General features: G+C 44.8%; 1 protein-coding gene across 9 annotated transcripts in view; it reads right to left on the bottom strand.

Moving 5' to 3' along the window:
* The window catches only part of LOC144605429 (neuron navigator 1-like), a 602,839-nt gene that overhangs the window by 360,704 nt on the left and 221,296 nt on the right, over positions 1–20,839 (bottom strand). For all 9 annotated transcript variants that reach the window (XM_078420673.1, XM_078420677.1, XM_078420676.1 and 6 more), the window contains one exon: positions 6,370–7,342. In XM_078420673.1, coding sequence (XP_078276799.1) covers positions 6,370–7,342 — 973 coding nt within the window. The remainder of the gene's footprint in view (positions 1–6,369; positions 7,343–20,839) is intronic.

The raw sequence follows: 20,839 nt of genomic DNA on the forward strand, positions 1-20,839 counted from the left end.
CCTGGTTCTGGACTCCCTCAACATGGGGAATATTTTTCCTGCATCTACCCTGTCCAATCCCTTTAGAATTTTATATGTTTTTATTAGATCATATAAAATCATATACAATATATTTTTCTGGAGGCTGATGCATAGCTCTTTTTTTATAGAACAAGATGCAACCATATTAATGATTGGAATTATATTTAAATATTGTAATATTAAATTCTACCACAGGGTGGAATAAAGCAAGAAACATATCATATTTGATATCATATCTGTTTAAATGATAAATAGGAAAGTGGTAAAGAATACAATAAAAGTGGAAGGTATAAAAAGAATAGGATGTTACCACATGGAAATAAAAGAAAATTAAGGAAATATTGTTCACCTTAATTTGGGTTGAGAAGGAGAATATTTGTGGGAAGATGCCGGTATTGCGATTTTAGTTGAGTTTACTTTGGAGATACAGTGCAGAAACAGGCCCTTTGGCCCACAGAGTCTGTGCCAACCCGCACACTAACACTATCCTTCACACACTAGGGGCAATTTACAATATTACCAAGCTAATTAACCTGCAAACATGTACGTCTTTGTATTGTGCAAAAAATTGGAGGACCCGGAAAAAACCCAAACAAGTCACGGGGAGAACATACAAACTCCTTACAGACAGCACCCACAGTCAGGAACGAACCTGGGCCTCTGGAGCTGTAAGGCAACAACTCTACCGCTGCGCCACCATGCTGCCCATATTCTTAAAGTGTATACGTTAAACAACACAAGAACACAAAGTCTGATTTGGCAAAGAAGGCCGACAGTATAAGAACATTGAGGACAGATAACGTGACAAAGACAGCACAGTGGTGCAGCTGCTGTCTCACAGTGCCAAAGACCATAAGTTTGATCTCAACCTTGGGTCCTGGCTGTGTGGAGTTTGCACTTTATCCCTGTGACCGTGTGGGTTTCCACCAGGTCTTCGGGTTTCCTCCCGCATCCCAAGACGTGCAGATTCGTAGGTTAATTAGGCCTCTGTAAATTGTCCCTAGTGTGTCGGGAGTGGATGTGAAAGTGGGATAACATAGAACTACAGTGAAAGGGTGATCAATGGTCGGCATAGACTCGGTGGGTCAAAGGGTATTTTTCCATGCTGCATCGTTCAATGAATTCAATTAATTCAAAAACGAGTTGACAGTCACATCTACGGAGGTAGACACAAAGTGCGAGAGAAACTCAGCGTGTCAGGCAGCATCCCTGGCTTTGGTAAAAATTGTAAATTGTCCCTAGTGTGTAGCGTGTGGTAGTGTAACGGGGATTGCTGGTCGGCGTGGACATGGTGGGCCGAAGGGCCTGTTTCCACACTGCATCTCTAAACTAAACTAAACGACATACACTGGGACCAAAGATAATAGAGCAGAGCAAGATAGGCCACTCGACCCTAAAAACCGTAGTATGTCATGGCGCCATTTTAGTAGGCAGAAACTTGCAGAAACATTTAAAAAGAAAAATAACAAAAATCTGTGAATTGATAGATGAGATATATTCTGCATTTTTATGGTATCATCACACATACTGTTGCCCCAAAACACTGATTACACTGCGAGAGGCATAACGAACGGCAGGTTTTGCTTACTAAAATGGCGGACGTTATGCTCCTTTGTGTACTACACTTCAGTATAGGTGATTTTGACAGAGTGGTTCATCTTGCTCCTCTAGTATCTTTGCTCTAAACTAAATTATATACACTGTGACAATGATATTTCACTTATCATCCAGCTATTAAACTATCAATCAAATAAATTGCTGGTAAAAATTCAAAATTGATCTTAAGAGCAAATTTGTTCCAATAGATAATTTTCAAATTTACACCAATTATACTTTTGAAAAGATTACAGCTGATATGAACAGCCACCACTGAGAAGCTGTCATTAGCAGAGATATAACATGTCTTAGCCAGTACAATTATCATCAAACATTTAAATAATGCATTGACAATTTTTGTAACCAAGTTGACATGGTGGCGCAGCGGTAGAATTGCTCCTTACAGCACTTACAGAACCAGAGACCCAGAATCGATCCCGACTATGGGTGCTGTCTGTACGCAGTTTGTACATTCTACCCATGACCGTGTGAGTTTTCTCTGAGATCTTCGGTTTCCTCCCACATCCCAAATTACAAAGACGTACAGGTTTATAGGTTAGTTGGCTTGGTATAAATGTAAAATTGTCCCTAATGTGTATAGGATAGTGTTAATGTGTGGGGATCGCTGGTCGGTGCCGACTCCATGGGCCGAATGGCCCATTTCCGCGCTCTATCTCTAAACTAAACTGCGTGCCAAAGACAAGACTAAAGCATTTGCAACCATTTTCTGTCAGCAGTGTGGATAAGGTGATCAATTGTATATTGCACCTGATATCCCTGCCATCAGGGAAATAGTCTTAAGCTATTAAGACACAAAATGCTGGAGTAACTCAGTGGGTCAGTCAGTATCCCTGGAGAACATGGATAGGTGACGTCTCGGGTCGAGACCCTTCTTCAGACTGATTGCAGTGGTGGATGGGGGAGGGGAGAAAGCTAGAAGAGTGGAGGGGCAGCACAACGCCTGGCAGGTTCTAGTCTTAAGCTGATTAGATTCACTCTATATTATTTTGATAGCTAAAAACTAAGAACATTGGATGGCTCACAGATTCTGGAACTGAATAATACCTGGCTTTAGTGCTAACTACAATAGCAACATTTAAAACACACTTGGTTAGGTACATGGATAAGAAAGGTTTAAATGGATATGAACCAAATGCGAGCAAATGGATCTAGCTTAGATGGGAGCATCTTGGTTGATGTGGACAACTTGGGCCGAAGGACTTGTTTTGAATGCTATATGACTCTATGACTTATACTGTTGGACGAGCTTATCTCGACATGTTCTTGCACTAAAGTTGCAATATTGGGGCTTTATCCAGTGTAAAAATATTGCCCAATTGTGTCTTGCCTACAAGAAGCAACTATCGCCCTGACAATCTACTACCAATTATCAGCCATGCAAGGTCTTGTTAAAATGCTATTTAATGACATGTACACATAAATAACCTGCACACCTAAGCTCAGTTTGAATGTTACCAGTTCCACTTGACCCCTGGATTCCAGAGGTGAGGTGAAAGTGGCAGCTCTTTTGCTGAGGTAGTACGTAACATAGTGTGGCTTCAAACACTACTGGCAGATTTGAAGTCATCAGGCATCAAGAGGGAAACTCTCCGATGGCTACCCACCATCGAAGGGATTTACAGGAAACCAAAAAAGGCAGCCAGCATCATCAGAGACCCACATCATCTTGGCCACACTCCCATTTCCCTCCTGCCATCGGGAAGAAGATATAGGAGAATTAGGAGCCTGGAAACTGTGACGTCCAGGTTCAGGAACAATTTCTTTCCTACAGCCATCAGGCTATTAAACACAACAACCTCCAAATAAGCTCTGAACTACATGGACTTGGGGGCACTTGTTTGCACTATAAGTGTGTGTGTGTGTGTGTGTGTGTGTGTGTGTGTGTGTGTGTGTGTGTGTGTGTGTGTGTGTGTGTGTGTGTGTGTGTGCGTGTGTGTGTGTGTGTGTGCGTGTGTGTGTGTGCGTGTGCGTGTGAGTGTGCCTGTGTACAAGATGATGCCTAAATGAACTTATCTCCTTTGGACTTCAGAGATGCAGAGCGGAACCAAGGCCTTTGACCTGCCAAGTCCGCACTGACCAGCGATCCCCATTCCCTAACACCGTATATAGATAGTCTGAAGAAGGGTCTCGACCCGAAACGTCACCCATTCCTTCTCTCCAGAGATGCTGCCTGTCCTGCTGAGTAACTCCAGCTTTTTGTGTCTGTATATGTGTATATATAACATCATCTTGAACAGCAGCCCACTGTATCCATCTACCTGTGCTCACCAGGCCCACTGCAAAGTGATACAGTTTTGTAGGTGAATTGGCTTTGGTAAAATTGTAAATTGTCCCTTGTGTGTCGGATAGTGTTAGGGAATGGGGATCGCTGATCAGCCAGACTTAGCGGGACAAGGGCCCTGTATCCGCTCTGTATCTCTGAAGTCTGAAGGAGATTAGTTTATTCAGGCATCATCTTCAACACTGATATTGTAGGCCAAAGGGCATGTTCTGGTGATGTGTTCTATGCTGTAGATCAGAATTGCTGACCACTAAGTACACTAAGAATGAAACCAAGGAAATGTTTGGTCCAGTAACTTAGGGTATTCATAGAAACATAGAAACTAGGTGCAGGAGTAGGCCATTCGGCCCTTCGAGCCAGCACTCCCATTCATTGTGATCATGGCTGATCATCCACAATCAGTAACCTGTGCCCAACTTCTCCCCATATCCCTTGATTCCACTAGCCCCCAGAGCTCCATCTAACTCTCTCTTAAATTCATCCAGTGATTTGGCCTCCACTGCCCTCTGTGGCAGAGAATTCCACAAATTCACAACTCTCTGGGTGAAATAGTTCCTTCTCACCTCAGTTTTAAATTCCTTATTCCTATCCTTGAAATTCGTCTGCATTTCATCATTTACATTAAAAAAAAATTGATGATGTTTCCCTTTGAAGAGTCGCAGCCCTGAATCATTAACTCCGTTTTTCTCTCCACAGATGCCGCCTGACCTGCTGGGTGCTTCCAGCACCTTGATTTCAACTTTCCTGCATCTGAAACTTTTTTTGAAGTTTCTTTCATGCCACTGTCAAATTACATTATGCTGTTCATTCAAGCAATCACCAGCAGAGTTAGACTGGCAGATTAGGAAATATATATCAATGTTCTAAGTTGCACAATAGCAGGAGATAGGAAATTGCCTATAACCAGCTCCTGATATCATCTGTTCTGTTGGTAGAGTTTACAAACAGAAGTCGTATACTGAACAGAATAAGAGGGTAAAATATCAGGTGATAAATCACCTAAATTATCCCATTGCACCTCATTGTGTTCATCCATAGTAAACTTAAATTTGTTTTAAATTTAGAGAAGAGCGTAGAAATAGGCCCTTCGGCCCACCAAGTCCACGTCGACCATCAATCATCCATTCACACTCGTTCTGTGATATCCCACTTTCTCATCACCTACCCTACACACTCGGGGCAATTTTACAGAGGCCAATTAACATACAAACCCGGACATCTAATAGGAAACAGGAGCACCCGGTGGAAACCCAGTCGCTCACCGGGAGAACGTGCGTCCGATACCCAGGCAGCACCTGAGGTCTGGATCTAACCCGGGTCTCTGCTCTGGCACTGTGAAGGAGCAGCTCTACCAGCTGCAGCACTCTGCTGCCCATTCCCCTTCCTCAACATGGTGGCGCAGCAGTAGAGTTGCTGCCTCACAGTGCCAGAGACCCAGGTTCAATCCTGACTATGGTTGCTGTCTGTACGGAGTTTGTACGTTCTCCCCATGACCACGTGGGTTTCACCCGGGTGTTCCGGTTTCCTCCCACACCCCAAAGACGTACAGGTTTGTAGGTTAATTGGCTTCGGTAAAGATTGCAAATTGTTACCTAGTGTGTGCAGGACAGTGCTCGTGTACGGGGATCATGGTCGGCGCCGACTCGGTGGGCCGAAGGGCTTGTTTCCGCGCTGTATCTCTAAACTCTAAACAGTCTCTCAGGTTGAAGGATGAGTTACTCTAGGTTCTGCTTTCGGATTGAGAAGTGGAAGCTACTTGTGCATAACCTCTTTCAAGCTTCCCACACCAGTCACCACTTGAAGTTGTCAGAATGATATCTTGGTCCATTGGTGGGAAGATCCATCCCAACCATGCTCGCTGAGGGCACACATTATGGAATTCCGATTTACCCCAGGAATCCTATAACTTCTGCCGGTAATTCAGTCTTCCTTCAGATTTTACCTAATTTTCTAAATTTTTCAATAGAATCAAAGGAACGCTTAAGCAGACTGAAGAAGGGTTCCGATCCAAAACGTCACCCATCCTTTTTCTCCAGAGATGCTGCCTGACCCACTGAGGTCCTCCAGCGGTTTTTGTCCATCAGTATAAACCAGCATCTGCATCTCCTTCCTACACATTTTCCTAAAGATTTGGGAACAGGACAACATACTTCCAAGCAGAATTCCAATAAATAACTAAGGTAGGAAAAACACAAAAATAATTGAAAGAACAATTATCAGGAGTAAAAATTAAATTCCCATTTTTTAAAAACTTTTTTCCAAATATACTTATTATGCCCCAATGTTGATTAGTTACCACACATGCATAAGGTCAAATAATCTCAGGCTTAACAGTGCACAAAGAATAACAGCCTCCAAAACAATGCAGCATCAAATCTTTCAAAGGTTAATATTTAAGCTGCAACTTTCCACATTTTAAAAAGCGTTGCTCATAGTTGAATACGACTTACTTGTACATGAAAGGAGCTACCGTGGCAGTGTTGGGATGGCTGTTTTGTGTCGGAGATGGAAGCTTGATGACGTTGCTATTGAAGGACATTTTTACACCACCCGTCGCAGTGCGCTTTGGAGAAATCATGGAGGAGAGGGAGAGTTCGCACAAATCTTCGCTGTCATCTAAATGCAAATTGGAGAAACTGTAGGACTTCCAGCTAACATCAGATTTCCACTGCCTTTGACTGGAGCCGTGTTTGGGTTTCTCTGTATCTGTTGCACTTCCACATCTGGACAGCTGCAATAGATTATCATTTGAAATACTGAGTCTGGATTTACACTTTCCCCTGGGCGGGAGAGTCGCGACGCCCTTCTGCACATCGTTCAGAGCTCTGCTCCTCGTGTGGTTCAAGCCGGAAAGTCGAGAGGCTTTTGCAGAAGCAACTTTCCCCCTTGAGTTGATTCCGCTTGTATCACTCTTCTCTTCCTTTTGACCTCTGTCCGGAATTTTTGATGCAAATTTCGGCACGTTCTGAGTTTTATTCAAATACTGACCAATTCCCTTCCTTGGTATCCTCGGACTGGTGTGTGGAAATTCTCCGCTATCTGGTTCAGTGCCGCACAATTCGGGATTCCCAACATCCACTGAACCATCCAGCCCCTTGTTGTTCACAAAGACTTCAGCTCTGTCCTCTGTGCTCTGCCTTGAAGTTTTACTGTGGTATTTGTGTTCCTCCACAGATTTATTTGCATTAAATGAGCTTTTTTCATTTCCCGGGGTTGACACCTTCTCCAGATCATTTATTGAGGGAGAGCTTGAAGGACTAAACTGCCTCGCGGTCTGTTTGGAGGATGTCTCTGAGGTTTGCTTTCTGTTCGGTGGCAGGTTCCGTTGTTGAGAAGTGTTTGAAGAAGAATACTGGTGCCTTGTCGAATTTAATTGGACATTTCCATTCATGGCTGGTAGTTGTGTTATATTGTCCGATAAATCTGAAAAAGATTAAAAATAGGCTTTAGACTGTCTATTCTGATCACGATTTGCAAATTGCTTCTGATTTAAACACACAGTTAAAATCAAAATGGTGCAATATAAATGGCTATTAAGAACATACCGCAGCACAAAATAAATTTTCTATACAGATGCAATCTTGTTTGGATCTACTGGCCATCTTTCAACCTTTTATAATTGCTGAATAAAGTAGAATTTAAATGAACACCTTTTTTTAAAAAGAAGTGTAGATATAATCGCAAAAATTAAGGTGGAGTGAAAGATCTAACTTTACACTCCAGATTTAGGTCCTCAAAGTATTTCCTCACCCTTCCTGTAATAAAATACATCTGGCGTTACTCATGTAACAGCTGGGATTTTTTTTTCTGGAAGTCACAAATTTTCTCCATTTGTGTTAAATGAGAGCAGCGTGTAAAATATTGCCAAATGGACACAACCTCTCAACTTATGTAAATTTAGTGAAGTAATTAATGCTCGGCAATTTTGAGACCAAGATAACACCAAATTATGAACATCGACACAAAAAGCTGGAGTAACTCAGTGGGAAGGAATGGGTGACGTTTTGGGTCGAAGCCCTGCTTCAGTCAGAAACGCCAAACATCACCCATTCCTCTCTCCAGAGATGCTGCCTGTCCCGCTGAGTTACTCCAGCATTTTTTGTCTATCTTCGATTTAAACCAACATCTGCAGTTCCTTCCTACACATACCAAATTATGAATAAGAAAATAACTGCAGATGCTGGTACAAATCGATTTATTCACAAAATGCTGGAGTAACTCAGCAGGTCAGGCAGCAACTCGGGAGAGAAGGAATGGGTGACCCGAAACGTCACCCATTCCTTCTTTCCCGAGATGCTGCCTGACCTGCTGAGTTACTCCAGCATTTTGTGAATAAACCAAATTATGAATATATGTCTACATAAAAAAACTACCAAGACTGTAGTGTGGATTTAATAGCATAGAATACAACATGCCGAAAGATTACCATCAGTGAGAATCTCTTCCTCACAAATACTGGTGACGTGGTAATAACATTTACCCAAACTAGTGAATGGCAATTGGGAAAGTTCAGCATCCTGAAGTCAATGGGAATAAAACCACAGAATCTCTTCAATCTGACATCTAGTTTCCATTCTTGACTCATTGCTTTTCTTGGCATAATAACTATATGATCCAATAATTCAGTAAACATTATGTCCCACCCAGTGTTGGAGCAGCATATCCACCATTCAACATCACTCCCAATGAGAACATGTCATGAACACTTTTTAGACTTTTAACCATCTGTTTGCCATCAGTCTCAAGAATTTGTCAGTCGGTTTAGTTTAGTTTAGTTTAGTTTAGAGATACAGCGCGGAAACAGGCCCTTCGGCCCACAGGGTCCGTGCCGACCAGCGATCCCCGCACATTAACACTATCCTATACCCACTAGGGACAATTTTTACATTTACCAAGCCAATTAACCTACAAACCTGTACGTCTTTCGAGTGTGGGAGGAAACCGAAGATCTCGGAGAAAACCCACGCAGGTCACGGGGAGAACGTACAAACTCCGGACAGACAAGCGCCCGTAGTCGGGATCGAACCCGGGTCTTGGAGCGCCGCATTCGCTGTAAGACGGCCACTCTACCGCTGCGCCACCGTGCCGCCTGTCGACAGGTTTTATCTGTTTGTAGCTCATACAATGTACATCTTAAATAAATTCTGGAGTAATATAAATTTAATGCTACAGTAATATCAAACTAATAAACATCTGGACCACAATATCATACAAAAACTTTAAAAACACGTTTATATTTTCATTGCTCTTCCTGTTTCTTCCATTAACTTTGTGGCTTTTCAAGCATTGTTTGCAACTGAAGAAGGGTCTTGATCCGAAATGTTGCCTATCCATTCCCACCCCTGATGTTGCCAGACCTGCTGTGTTCCTCCAGTACTTTGTGTGTTGCTTAATGAATTACTAACAACAAGTTAAATATTTTATAACTATTCTATTGTTTTGTGCTCATGTACACTTTTCTTCCTTTTCAGGCTTTTTTCTATTTTGGAGATGGAATAAAACATATTTTTTAAACTCTATTAGTTTAGTTTAATTTAGTTTAGTTTAGAAATACAACATGGAAACAGGTCCTTTGGCCCACAAGTCCGCACTGACCAGCGAACCCCACACATTAATACTATCCTAGACACACTAGGGACAATTTTACATTTATTTAACTATACCATGCCAATTAGCCTACAAACCTGTATGTCTTTGGAGTATGGGAGGAAACCGAAGATCTCGGAGAAAACCCACACAAATCATGGGAAGAACATACAAACTCCATGCAGACAGCACCTGTAGTCAGGATCGAACCCGGGTCTCTGGCGTTGTATGGCAGTAGCTCTACTGCTGTGCCACCGTGCCACCCCATGTGATTATACTATTGTATAAATTCCATTAAGTGCCTGAGAAAGAGCATTTCAAACAAGCTTTTTCCTACATTAAATGTTTACATCCAGAAAGCCGTGATGGTTAACTGATGCAGCCACAGGAATTCGATAGTTACAAAATTAATCACGGGTTGAAAATACTTTATAAACCTTGCAGCAATTAAGATGGTCCCAATCCTCAGAACAAATGGGGCCTGAAATTAGTTTCACTGATGTCGATTGATTGGTACTATTGTAGATATTTTGATAGTGAAACTGCCACTTGGTACATTTGCTCACACACCTCAGCTATGAATTGTGCTGGATACCACATTGGAAAAGTTATTAATAAGCACAAAGCTAAAGTCTGACACAGTTTTGCATGACATCACTCTGTATTCAAAGTGAACATGATACCAATACAACTTTTTAGAGATCACATTTTCAACCTAAAGAAGGCACAGATCGCTGGAGTACCTCAGCGAGTCAGGCAGCAACTCAGGAGAACGTGGATAGGCGACCTTTTGGGTCAGGACCTTTCTGCTATCTGAAGAAGTGTCCCAACCTGAAATGTCACCTGTTCATGTTCGTCGTCACCTATTCATGTTCACTTATTCAGCTCAGGAAAACATGGATAGGCAACGTTTCAGATCAGGGCCTTCTCCAAACTGAAGAAGGGGCGTGACCCAAAATGTCACCTCTTCATGTTCTGATATGCTGCTGACTCGCTGAGTTACTCCAGCCTTCTATCTTCTTTTGTAAAACCAGCATCTGCATCATCTATATACTAAAATTCGTTTGTTTGTTTGTTTGTTCCTGAACTACAGCCAAAACGGTACACGATAGCGCGCCAATTTTAGGCCCACCTTACTCACCGTCGCCCCTTTGGTGCTAATGGAAGAAGTTTCATTGAAATCGGTGTTATATTTTTAAAGCTATTCACGTTTTAAAGTTTAAATCAATCTCCTAGGGAGGGAGGGGGGGAGGGAGGGAGGGAGGAGGGGAGGGAGGGAGGGGGGAGGAGGGAGGATAAGGGGGGTTGAGGAGGATGGTGGGGTGGAAAGGGGGGAGGGGAGGGGAGAGGGAGGGTGGGTGGAGGGATGGGAGGGGAAGGGGAGGGAGGAGGGAGGGGGGAGGAAGGAGGGGGAGGGTGGAGGGGGAGGGAAAGGGGGAGGGGAGGGGGAGGGTGGGTGGAGGGATGGGGGGAGGGTGAGGAGGGGAAGGGGAGGGGGGGAGGGAGGGGGGAAGGAGGAGGGGGAGGGAGGGGAAGGGCGGAGGGGCGAGGGGGGAGATGCAAGGGGGAAGAGGGAGGAGGAGAGGGGAAGAGGGAGGAGGGGAGGGAGGAGGAGGGAAGGACGGGGGGGGCAGAGGGGCGAGGGGCGAAGGGGGAAGAGGGAGGGGGGATGGGGGAGGGGGAGGAGAGGGAGCTGCACCAATGCAGGAGAGGTTTGGGCCCAACGGGTCCAATTGTCTCTAAATCTTCAGCCAATGCAGATTTGTAGCCGGCATAGCTGAGTGGATAGTGACTCGTAAAAACTGGCCACATGAACTATTTGTGTCGGAAGGAACTGCAGATACTGGGTTTACACATAAGTTAGACACAAAGTGCTGGAGTGACTCAGAGGGACAGGCAGCATCTCTGGAGAAAAAGGAAGAAGTGACGTTTCGAGTTGAGACCCTTCATCACATGAACTATTTAGGATCTGTTTATTCTGGTCATGTGTAGAGAGATAGGTTTGCGCACAATCCTGGCAAGTTATACCATAGTTAAGTACATCATGTTGGACAAAAGAGAAAATAGAAAGTGCAGATCAGTGCGTTACCACCACAGAGTAAGGGCCAGATAGAATAAATACAAGGACCACAATAAGGTAGATTAGAAGTTTGGGAATTTATCCTTAGTCTATGCAACCACCCCATCCCCAGGCACTTTCCCCTGCAACCGCAGGAGATGCAACACCTGTCCCTTTACCTCCCCCCTCAACTCCATCCAAGGACCCAAACAGTCTTTCCAGGTGAGACAGAGGTTCACCTGCACCTCCTCTAACCTCATCTATTGCATCCGCTGCTCTAGATGTCAACTTCTTTACATGGGCGAAACCAAGCGCAGGCTCGGCGATTGCTTCGCTCAACACCTGCGCTCAGTCCGCCTTAACCAACCTGATCTCCCGGTGGCTGAGCACTTCAACTCCGCCTCCCATTCCCAGTCTGACCTTTCTGTCATGGGCCTCCTCCAGTGCCATAGTGAGGCCCACCGGAAATTGGAGGAACAGCACCTCATATTTCGCCTGGGCAGCTCGCAGCCCAGCGGTATGAACATTGACTTCTCCAACTTTAGATAGTTCGTCTGTCCCTCTCTTCCCCTCCCCCTTCCCAGATCTCCCACTGTTTTCCTGTCTCCACCTATATCCTTCCTTTGTCCCGCCCCCCTGACATCAGTCTGAAGAAGCGTCTCGACCCGAATCGTCACCCACTCCTTCTCTCCTCTGAGATGCTGCCTGACCCGCTGAGTTACTCCAGCATCTTGTGAATAAATACCTTAGTATATGCAAAGTCAGATCAAGCGTCTAATCCTAAACATATCTATACGAATCATCAATTTATTACAGGCTGTTTGTAGTGCGGACAGTGGTGGTGGCGGTGGCAGGTGGCAGGCGTGGCCTGGAAGTGCCTGTGGAAGCTGTGTGGGCTGGCGGTGGCGGCAGTAGTCTGGCCTGGAAGCACCGACCCCGGGCTGTCGGTGCCAGGCCGGGGGCAACGTCGATTGCCAGGTCCGGCGATGAAGATCGACACAATATGCTGGTGGAACTCAGCGCCGTGTCCATCCTCTACAATCAAAATCCATTATAAAGTGGTCCGTAATAACAATGCTTTAATGTAGCGCAGGAATGATAGCCTGAAATGCATTTATTTTTGAAGGCTAGGCGAACAACAGGTAAGGAGAATGAGTTAAGAGCTTGGCCTCGTGCATGACACTCCAATAATTTAGCAATTGCCGTCACTTGAGTGAGAGTAGGTCAGCACTGACAGCTGAATGTTCCAGGATACAGATGTAATAGAGAGGGGTGTAAAGAGGTAGGAGAGTTTCATTACTGATTAAGGTGAACACCATGGCTACACTAAGAAAGGCCATCTTGGAAGGTTCATCCAGTGTGACCATATGGATAGAACTAAGGAATAAGGAAGGGCAATACTGAGATTGGATTGTACAATATGTCTCCAGTCAATGGGAACCAGAGGCAGACAGGTCATGGAAAGATGTAGAAATAAGGGTTACTGGACCAAGTGTACACGTTGGGCCCAAACCTCTCCTGCATTGGTGCAGCACCCTCTCCCCCCCCCCCACCCCCACTCCCCCCCTTCCCCTCCCCTCTCCCCTTCCTCCCCTCCCCCTCCCTCGCCAACCTCCCCCTCCCCCTCCTTCCCCTACCCCCCCACTCCATCCCCCTCAACCCCCCTTATCCTCCCTCCTCCCCCCCTCCCTAGGAGACAGATTTAAACTTTAAAATGTGAACAACTTAAAAAAAATAACACCAATTTCAATGAAACTTCTACCATTAGCACCAAAGGGACGATGGTGAGTAAGGTGGGCCTAAAGGGACGACGGTGAGTAAGGTGGGCCTAATATTGCCGCGCTATCGTGTACCATTTTGGCTGTAGTTCAGGAACAAACAAACAAACAAACGAGAGTTTTAGCATATAGATTACAGTGGGTAATTCTAACTTCCCCAATATTTACTGGGGACTTCTTTAGTGCCCGCGAGATCTTGAGCTGTAAGTACATCCCTCTCTGAAATGGCAACACAAGTTGGATAGGATGGTAAAGAAGGTTATAGTATGTTTGGCTTCATTCAATCAGAGCAGTGATTGCAAAAGTTGGGAAGTCATGCTGCAACTATGTAAAACTTTGGCCTGGCCAATTTTTTAAATATTGCTTGCAATTAAGAATCAGCACACTTCAGGATGGATGTGGAGGCCTTGTAACAAGAGATTCATCCGAATGTTGCTTGCAATGTTATGATGTTTACATATTCCGTAGTGCTGCTGCAAGTAAGAATTTCATTGTTCTGTCTGGGACATGACAATAAAACACCTTTGACTCTTGAAGTCAAGTCAAGTCAAGTTTATTTGTCACATGCACATACACGATGTGCAGTGAAATGAAAGTGGCAATGCCTGCGGATTGTGCACAAAAAAGAATTACGGTTCCAGCATATAAATAAAGTTAATACAGAGAAGACAAAATTTAGTCCCTGGAGTTATAAAAGTTAACAGTCCTGATGGCCTGTGGGAAGAAACTCCGTCTCATCCTCTCCGTTTTCACAGCGTGACAGCGGAGGCGTTTGTATAAAATGTACAGAATTTGGATTGTTTTCTCTGAAGAATAAGAGGCTGTGGAGCGGCTTGAAATAAGTAAATGAAATTATGAGAGGCATAAATAGGGTAGATAATCATAGGCTTTTTTTTCTCCTGGCTGTTTATGTCAAATATTAGAGGACGTTGGGAGACAGTTAGAGAGGGTTAGTTTAAAGAAGATTTGCTCGGCAACTTTTTTATACCGAGAGTGGTATGACAAGGGAGATGGTCAAAGTAGATATAATAGCAATGTTTAATAGGAACTTGTACAGATACATGGATGGACTTCCCAGCTGTTATCAGGCAACTGAATCATCCTACCACAACCAGAGAGCAGTGCCGAACTACTATCCATCTCATTGCTGACCCTCAGACTATCCTTGATCGGACTTTGCTGGCTTTACCTTGCACTAGACGTTATTCCCTTGTCATGTATCTGTACACTGTAAAAGGCTTGGTTGTAATCATGTATTGTCTTTCCTGTAGGAAAATAACTGCAGATGCTGGTAAAAATCGAAAGTATCACAAAATGCTGGAGTAACTCAGCAGGTCAGGCAGCATCTCAGGAGAGAAGGAAAGGGTGACGTTTCAGGTCGAGACCCTTCTTCAGACGGTATTGTCTTTCTGCTCACTGGATAGCACGCCACAAAAGCTTTTCACTGTCTTTCTTCGGACTTCAGTCTTTAGTCCTGACGCGATGCGTCACCTCTGCTGCCTGACCCGCTGCGTTACTCCAGCATTTTGTGCCTTTCTTTGGTATGAACCAGCATCTGCAATTCCTTTTTATTACAGGTTAAATAATTCTTGGTTTCGTCCCTCACTGCCATTCCCCTGTATTACAATGACAGGAGAAGCACTCCTTGGTTCGAGCCTGGTGCAGTAAATTCAAGAGGATTCCCCTTCAGAACTGACAGCAGACTCTGCTTCCTCCACCTTTTTTTACAGCGCTAGAGCATTTCTATCAAAGCTATCTTAGACAAATTACCTTCCATTTCAGACATTTGTGAAGAAGCTTGAGGAGCTGCCAAGAGTTATACTGTACATTAATTCCAAGGCAGAATACACAAGATCGGCACTTCAATACGATGTTCTGAATGGAAGAGCAATCTGCAACACATACAATGGGAACATCCGAGCAGTTTGCTGACCAACTTACCGAAGGGTGACGGTGGCAAGAACATCTCATCCATCTTGGATTCACTGGAATTTAGAAGGATGAGAGAGGATCTTATCGAAACGTATAACATTATTAAGGAGTTGGACACATTAGAGACAGGAAACATGTTCCCAATGTTGGGGGAGTCCAGAACAAGGGGCCACAGTTTAAGAATAAGGGGTAGGCCATTTAGAACTGAGATGAGGAAAAACTTTTTCAGTCAGAGAATTGTGAATCTGTGGAATTCTCTGCCTCAGAAGGCAGTGGAGGCCAATTCTCAGAATGCATTCAAGAGAGAGCTGGATAGAGCTCTTAAGGATAGCGGAGTCAGGGGGTATGGGGAGAAGGCAGGAACGGGGTGCTGATTGAGAATGATCAGCCATGATCACATTGAATGGTGGTGCTGGCTCGAAGGGCCGAATGGCCTCCTCCTGCACCTATTGTCTATTGTCTATTGATCCTTCCAGCTGCACCTGGAGAAGGTTGGAATCTCATAGTTCGCCAGTCACAGTTCTGTATGAAAGGTCACTTAGGCTTTCCGTTCAAAACACAATGAATTGCATTTCATTGCCTTTTACAGAGACCGTCATGTTAAGGCAGCAAAGAGAAACACAACGTGCTGGAGTAACACAGTGGGTCAGGCAGCATCTCTGAGAAAAATGATGGCTGACTTTTTCCATCGGAATCCTTCTTCAGACAGGAGTCTGGAGAAGGCTACCGACCCGAAACGTCACCCATCCTTTTTCTCCAGAGATGCTGCCTGACCCGCTAAGTTACTCCAGCACATTGGGTCTATCTTTGGTGTAAGCCAGCATCTGTAGATCCTTGTTTCTATCAATCAATCAAACAATCAATCAATCAATGTTAAGGCAGCAAATATTACCCAGGTAACTGTTTGTACGTTCTCCCTGTGACTGCGTAGGTTTCCTCTTGGTGTTCCCTTTTCCTCCCGCACTCCAAAAAAGTACAAGTTTGTAGGTTAATTAGCTTCCGTAAAAATTGTGAATTGTCTCTGGTGTGTGGGGTAGCACTATAAGGAGATCGCTGGTCAGCGCAGAATCAGTGGGCCGAAGGGCCTGTTTCCACACTGCATTTATAAACTGGACTAAAATAACTAAACTAAACTAAACTACTGGCTTCATATGACACTGACTGCCCAGAGATGTGACACCAACCTCTCAGACCCAGTCATCTTCAGCTCTTTCCTTTCATCATGCAGTCAGAAGTTAGAGCATTTGCTTGTGATTGCACCATAGATAATTCCTACTCAAAAAAATCAATGCAGTCAGGGAAACATTCAGACTTGGATCGAGTAACATTTGCTTCACCAAAGAGCCAAAGAATGACCAGCTCCAAGAGAACATCTCACTATTGGCATTCAATAGCTTGACTATCCCTGCCCCCCACCAAGAACATCCTTGGGGCCATTACAGACCAGACCTCAATTGGACCAGTCACTTAAAATGTAAGATCACATCACGGACATGACCAATTGCCTCAGTTCCTGTCAACACAATGCCTTGGTCCACATTTGAAATCAGCAGCTTGATGAAATACTCTGCACACACCCGATGAAGTGTATCTGCATCAACTCCCAAGCAACTCAACACCATTCAGAAGAAAACGGTCTGCCTGATAAACCACCCAAGACTTTGCTGGCTCTACTTCTATCAACACGATCTCCCAGTTCACAAGCATTTTAACTCCCTTTCTCACTCCCAAAGCTGAAGAAGCGTCTCAACCCGAAACGTCACCTATTTATTTTTTCTCCAGAGATGCTGCCTGACCTGCAGAATTACTGCAGCTTTATGTGGCCATACTGACCATTCTGTCCTGGGCCTCATCCACTGTCAGAGTGAGACCACACGCAAATTGGAGGAGCAGCACATGTTTCGTTTGGGCATCTTACAACCTAGTGCTATGAACGCTGGTTTCTCTAATTTCAAGTAACCCTTGCATTCCCTCGCCCCTCCCCCCCCCCCCCCACACACACACACACACACCACACCTACTCATCCTACTAGTTCCATTGTTCAGATCCTTGCAACCCTTCATTATCATATCTTCCCCAGCCAACAATGGACCGTTATGCGCTCCGTCCTTCCTTGGTCATCTGATGGCGGCCCTGCTTTGTTCCAGCCTTTTCTCACCTCCGGTTCCCTCCCCTCTACTTTCAGTCTGAAGAAGGGTTACCCGACCCGAAAGGTCACCTATACCTTTTCTCCAGAGATGCTGCCTGACCCGCTGAGTTACTCCAGCACTTTGTGTCCATCTTCGGTAGATACCAGCATCTGCAGTTCCTTTCTACATACCATTTCCTGGCTGCAGTTTGTACAAAGTACAAAATTGTCGCTCATCGAGCCTATTCCAACCTCCCAAGCCGGCAGCCTCGACCACTGAAGGCAAGGAGAGCAAGTACACTACAGCTCCATCACCTGAATATTCCCCTCCGGGTAACACACTTCCTTAATGTGTCAATGTATTGCTGAACTTTAATTGTCATTAGATTGAGAGACTGGAAATCTCCACTCAACTAGGCTGTGACACCACCATCCCCACAAGGACTGCAGCCTACCATCACCTTGAGCGATCGACAATGAACATTAGTATAAGAAAATAACTGCAGATGCTGGTACAAATCGAAGGTATTTATCCACAAAATGCTGGAGTAACTCAGCAGGCCAGGCAGCATCTCAGGAGAGAAGGAATGGGCGACGTTTCGGGTCGAGACCCTTTCTTCAGACACTAGACCCGACAGCCGTATCCATATGTCATAAATGTGTGTGTGTGTGTGTGTTTTTTAAAATAAATATTTGTGGGTTGTGTTCTCAGAATTATGAAATCTCCAACGTCAGCGATTCAACAAAGCACAAGCTGCTGCAGATGTGCCCGTAGAAAGCATTTCATCCAGAGGCACCACAGCAGGGTCTGGGAACAGCTCCATCCAAGACCGCGAGAAATTGCTGAGAATCGTGGATACAGCCCAGACCATTGAAGCATACAAGATGTGTAGGAAGGAACTACAGATGCTGGTTGGAGATGGACAGAAAATGCTGGAGGAACTCAGCGGGGCAGGCAGCATCTCTGAGAACAGGTGACTTCGGGGTCGGACGAGGTGTCTCGATCTGAAACATCACTTATTCAATTTTCTCCAGAGATGCTGCCTGACTTGCTGAGTTACTCCAGCATTTTGTCTCCATCTCCCTACCATTGACTCCATTTGCGTCTCACACTGCCGCGGCAAGGCCACGAGCATAATCAAGGAAGAGTCGCCCCCTGGCCACTCCCCCTTCTCCGCTCTCCCTTCAGGGAAGAAGTATAGAAGTGTGACAATGATTCAGGGACAGTTTCTTCCCAGCTGTTATCAGGCAACTGAACCCTCGACCCAACAACTAGAGTGGTCCCGAGCTACTATCTACCTCATTGTGGACCCTCAGATTATCTTTAATCAGACTTTACTGGACTTCCAATGTCCACTTATACTTTATTGTCACATGTACCCAGGTGCAGCAAAGTTTTTAGTTTTTGGGTTAGTTTAGAGATACAGCGCAGAAACAGGCCCTTCGGCCCACCGGGTCGGCGTCGACCAGTGATCCCCGCACATTAGCACCATCCTACAAACACTAGGGACAATTATTACATTTGCCCAGCCAATTAACCTACAAACCTGTACGTCTTTGGAGTGTGAGGGAGGAAACCGAAGATCTCGGAGAAAACCCACGCAGGTCACGGGGAGAACGTACAAACTCCATACAGACAGCACCCGTAGTCGGGATCGAACCTGACAGTGTCTCCGGCGCTGCATTCGTTGTAAGGCAGCAACTCTACCACTGTGCCACCGTGCATACAATCAGCATACAGTTTTTGCATACGATCCAATAATATCATAACAGCAGACCTCACCTAGGCAGTTCACAAAGGATCTCCACGTTTCTGGGGCCAAGAGAATTTCATAAGTTCCCGGTACAGTCTAATCTTCTCGAAGTGGCAAACCAGGCCTGCCTCCGCACGTGGCCAAAGACAACCCACCGGGTCCCTCTTTGTTCTCGGCAGCCCCCTGCCGGGTCCCTGTTATACTTGGTGGCCCCCTGCCGTTCCCTTTTCATTCTCGGCGGCACCCTTCCGGATCCCTTGTTATTCTCAGCGGCGTGGCCCACTGCATTGCTCACGGACCGCCAGGTCGTACGGCTCCGCGGCGCATCCCGGAAGCCTTCATCTTGAAACTAAACATTATTCCCTTCATCCTGTATCTGCACACTGTGGACAGCCCAATTGTAATCATGTACGGACACAAAATGCTGGAGTAATTCAGCGACACAGGCAGCATCTCTGGAGAGAAGGAATGGGTGATGTTTCGGGTCGAGACCCTTCTTCAGACTACACATGTAATCATGTCTGGTCTTTCTGCTGACTGGATAGCACGCAACAAAAAGCTTTATACCCTACCTCGGTACACGTGACATTAAACTAAACTGATCTATTGAGCCCCGTGTTTACGAACCTCTTGTGCTGCTGCTAGGAAAATTTTTATTATTCCGCTTGGTACATATGAAAAAACGCTCTTGACTGATGAACACAAGTATTGAGCGAGTTCTGTGTTTCTCACACTTCCAAGTGACTTGCTATCTGGTGCCATCTATAGGGCACCTGTGGCCTCAGGAGTTGAATGTTTTACAAGCGATTAAGTACTTTGTGAAGTGTAATCACGAGCGTAATGTAACATGGCACACAAGTATCGGTGGTGGGCAAAGCATCTGCAATTGGTTAAGTTACACTGATAAAAGTCACCACCCCTCCTAACTACGACACGTTCTTGTGGAAGGATAGTCCATTTGAAAAACTGTGTTCCAATGATTCCCTTACTAGTGAATTTAAGAGCCAAAACATAAAATAAACTGACTACAAATTGATTCCAATAAAATTCAAGAGGTAGATTTCTACGTAGATAATCTACGTAGACGTAGATTAAAATCGACGTTTTAAAATGACAAGCATTGAAATGCATACATTTTCTAAATGAACATTGACAGTGCTAAAATCATCTCCTTGTCTGGAAATCCTTATTTGCCAAGTAAAAGAAAAACTTCAACGAAGTATCTCCTAAAATAATACCATATGCTTATTGTTCCATTATTTTTTAAAAACTTAATTGGAAGAAGGCTGCAGAAATTGAAAATGCTTTTTTAAAGGATTTAATCCAATTGAAGGAAATAAGAAGATTTTTTGGATCACCATTTATTGGTTAGCATCAAGTAAAGACGTACAGGTATGTAGGTTAATTGACTGGGTAGTATGTAAAAATTTGTCCCTAGTGTGTGTGGGATAGTGTTAATGTGCGGGGATCGCTGGACGGCGCTGTCTCAGTGGGCCGAAGGGCCTGTTTCCGCGCTGTATCTCTAAATCTAAAAATCTAAAATCTAAACAAAGTCTGAAGAGTGGCCCCATCTAAAGGGTCCCAACGCTAAACATTGCCTACCACGTCCTCCAGGCGTGCTGCCTGACCCTCTGAGTTATTCCAGCACTTTGTGTCCCACATCCGTAGTCTCATGTGTCGCC

The sequence above is a fragment of the Rhinoraja longicauda genome, chromosome 24, assembly GCF_053455715.1.
Source record: "Rhinoraja longicauda isolate Sanriku21f chromosome 24, sRhiLon1.1, whole genome shotgun sequence".
In the NCBI taxonomy this organism is placed as follows: domain Eukaryota; kingdom Metazoa; phylum Chordata; class Chondrichthyes; order Rajiformes; family Arhynchobatidae; genus Rhinoraja; species Rhinoraja longicauda.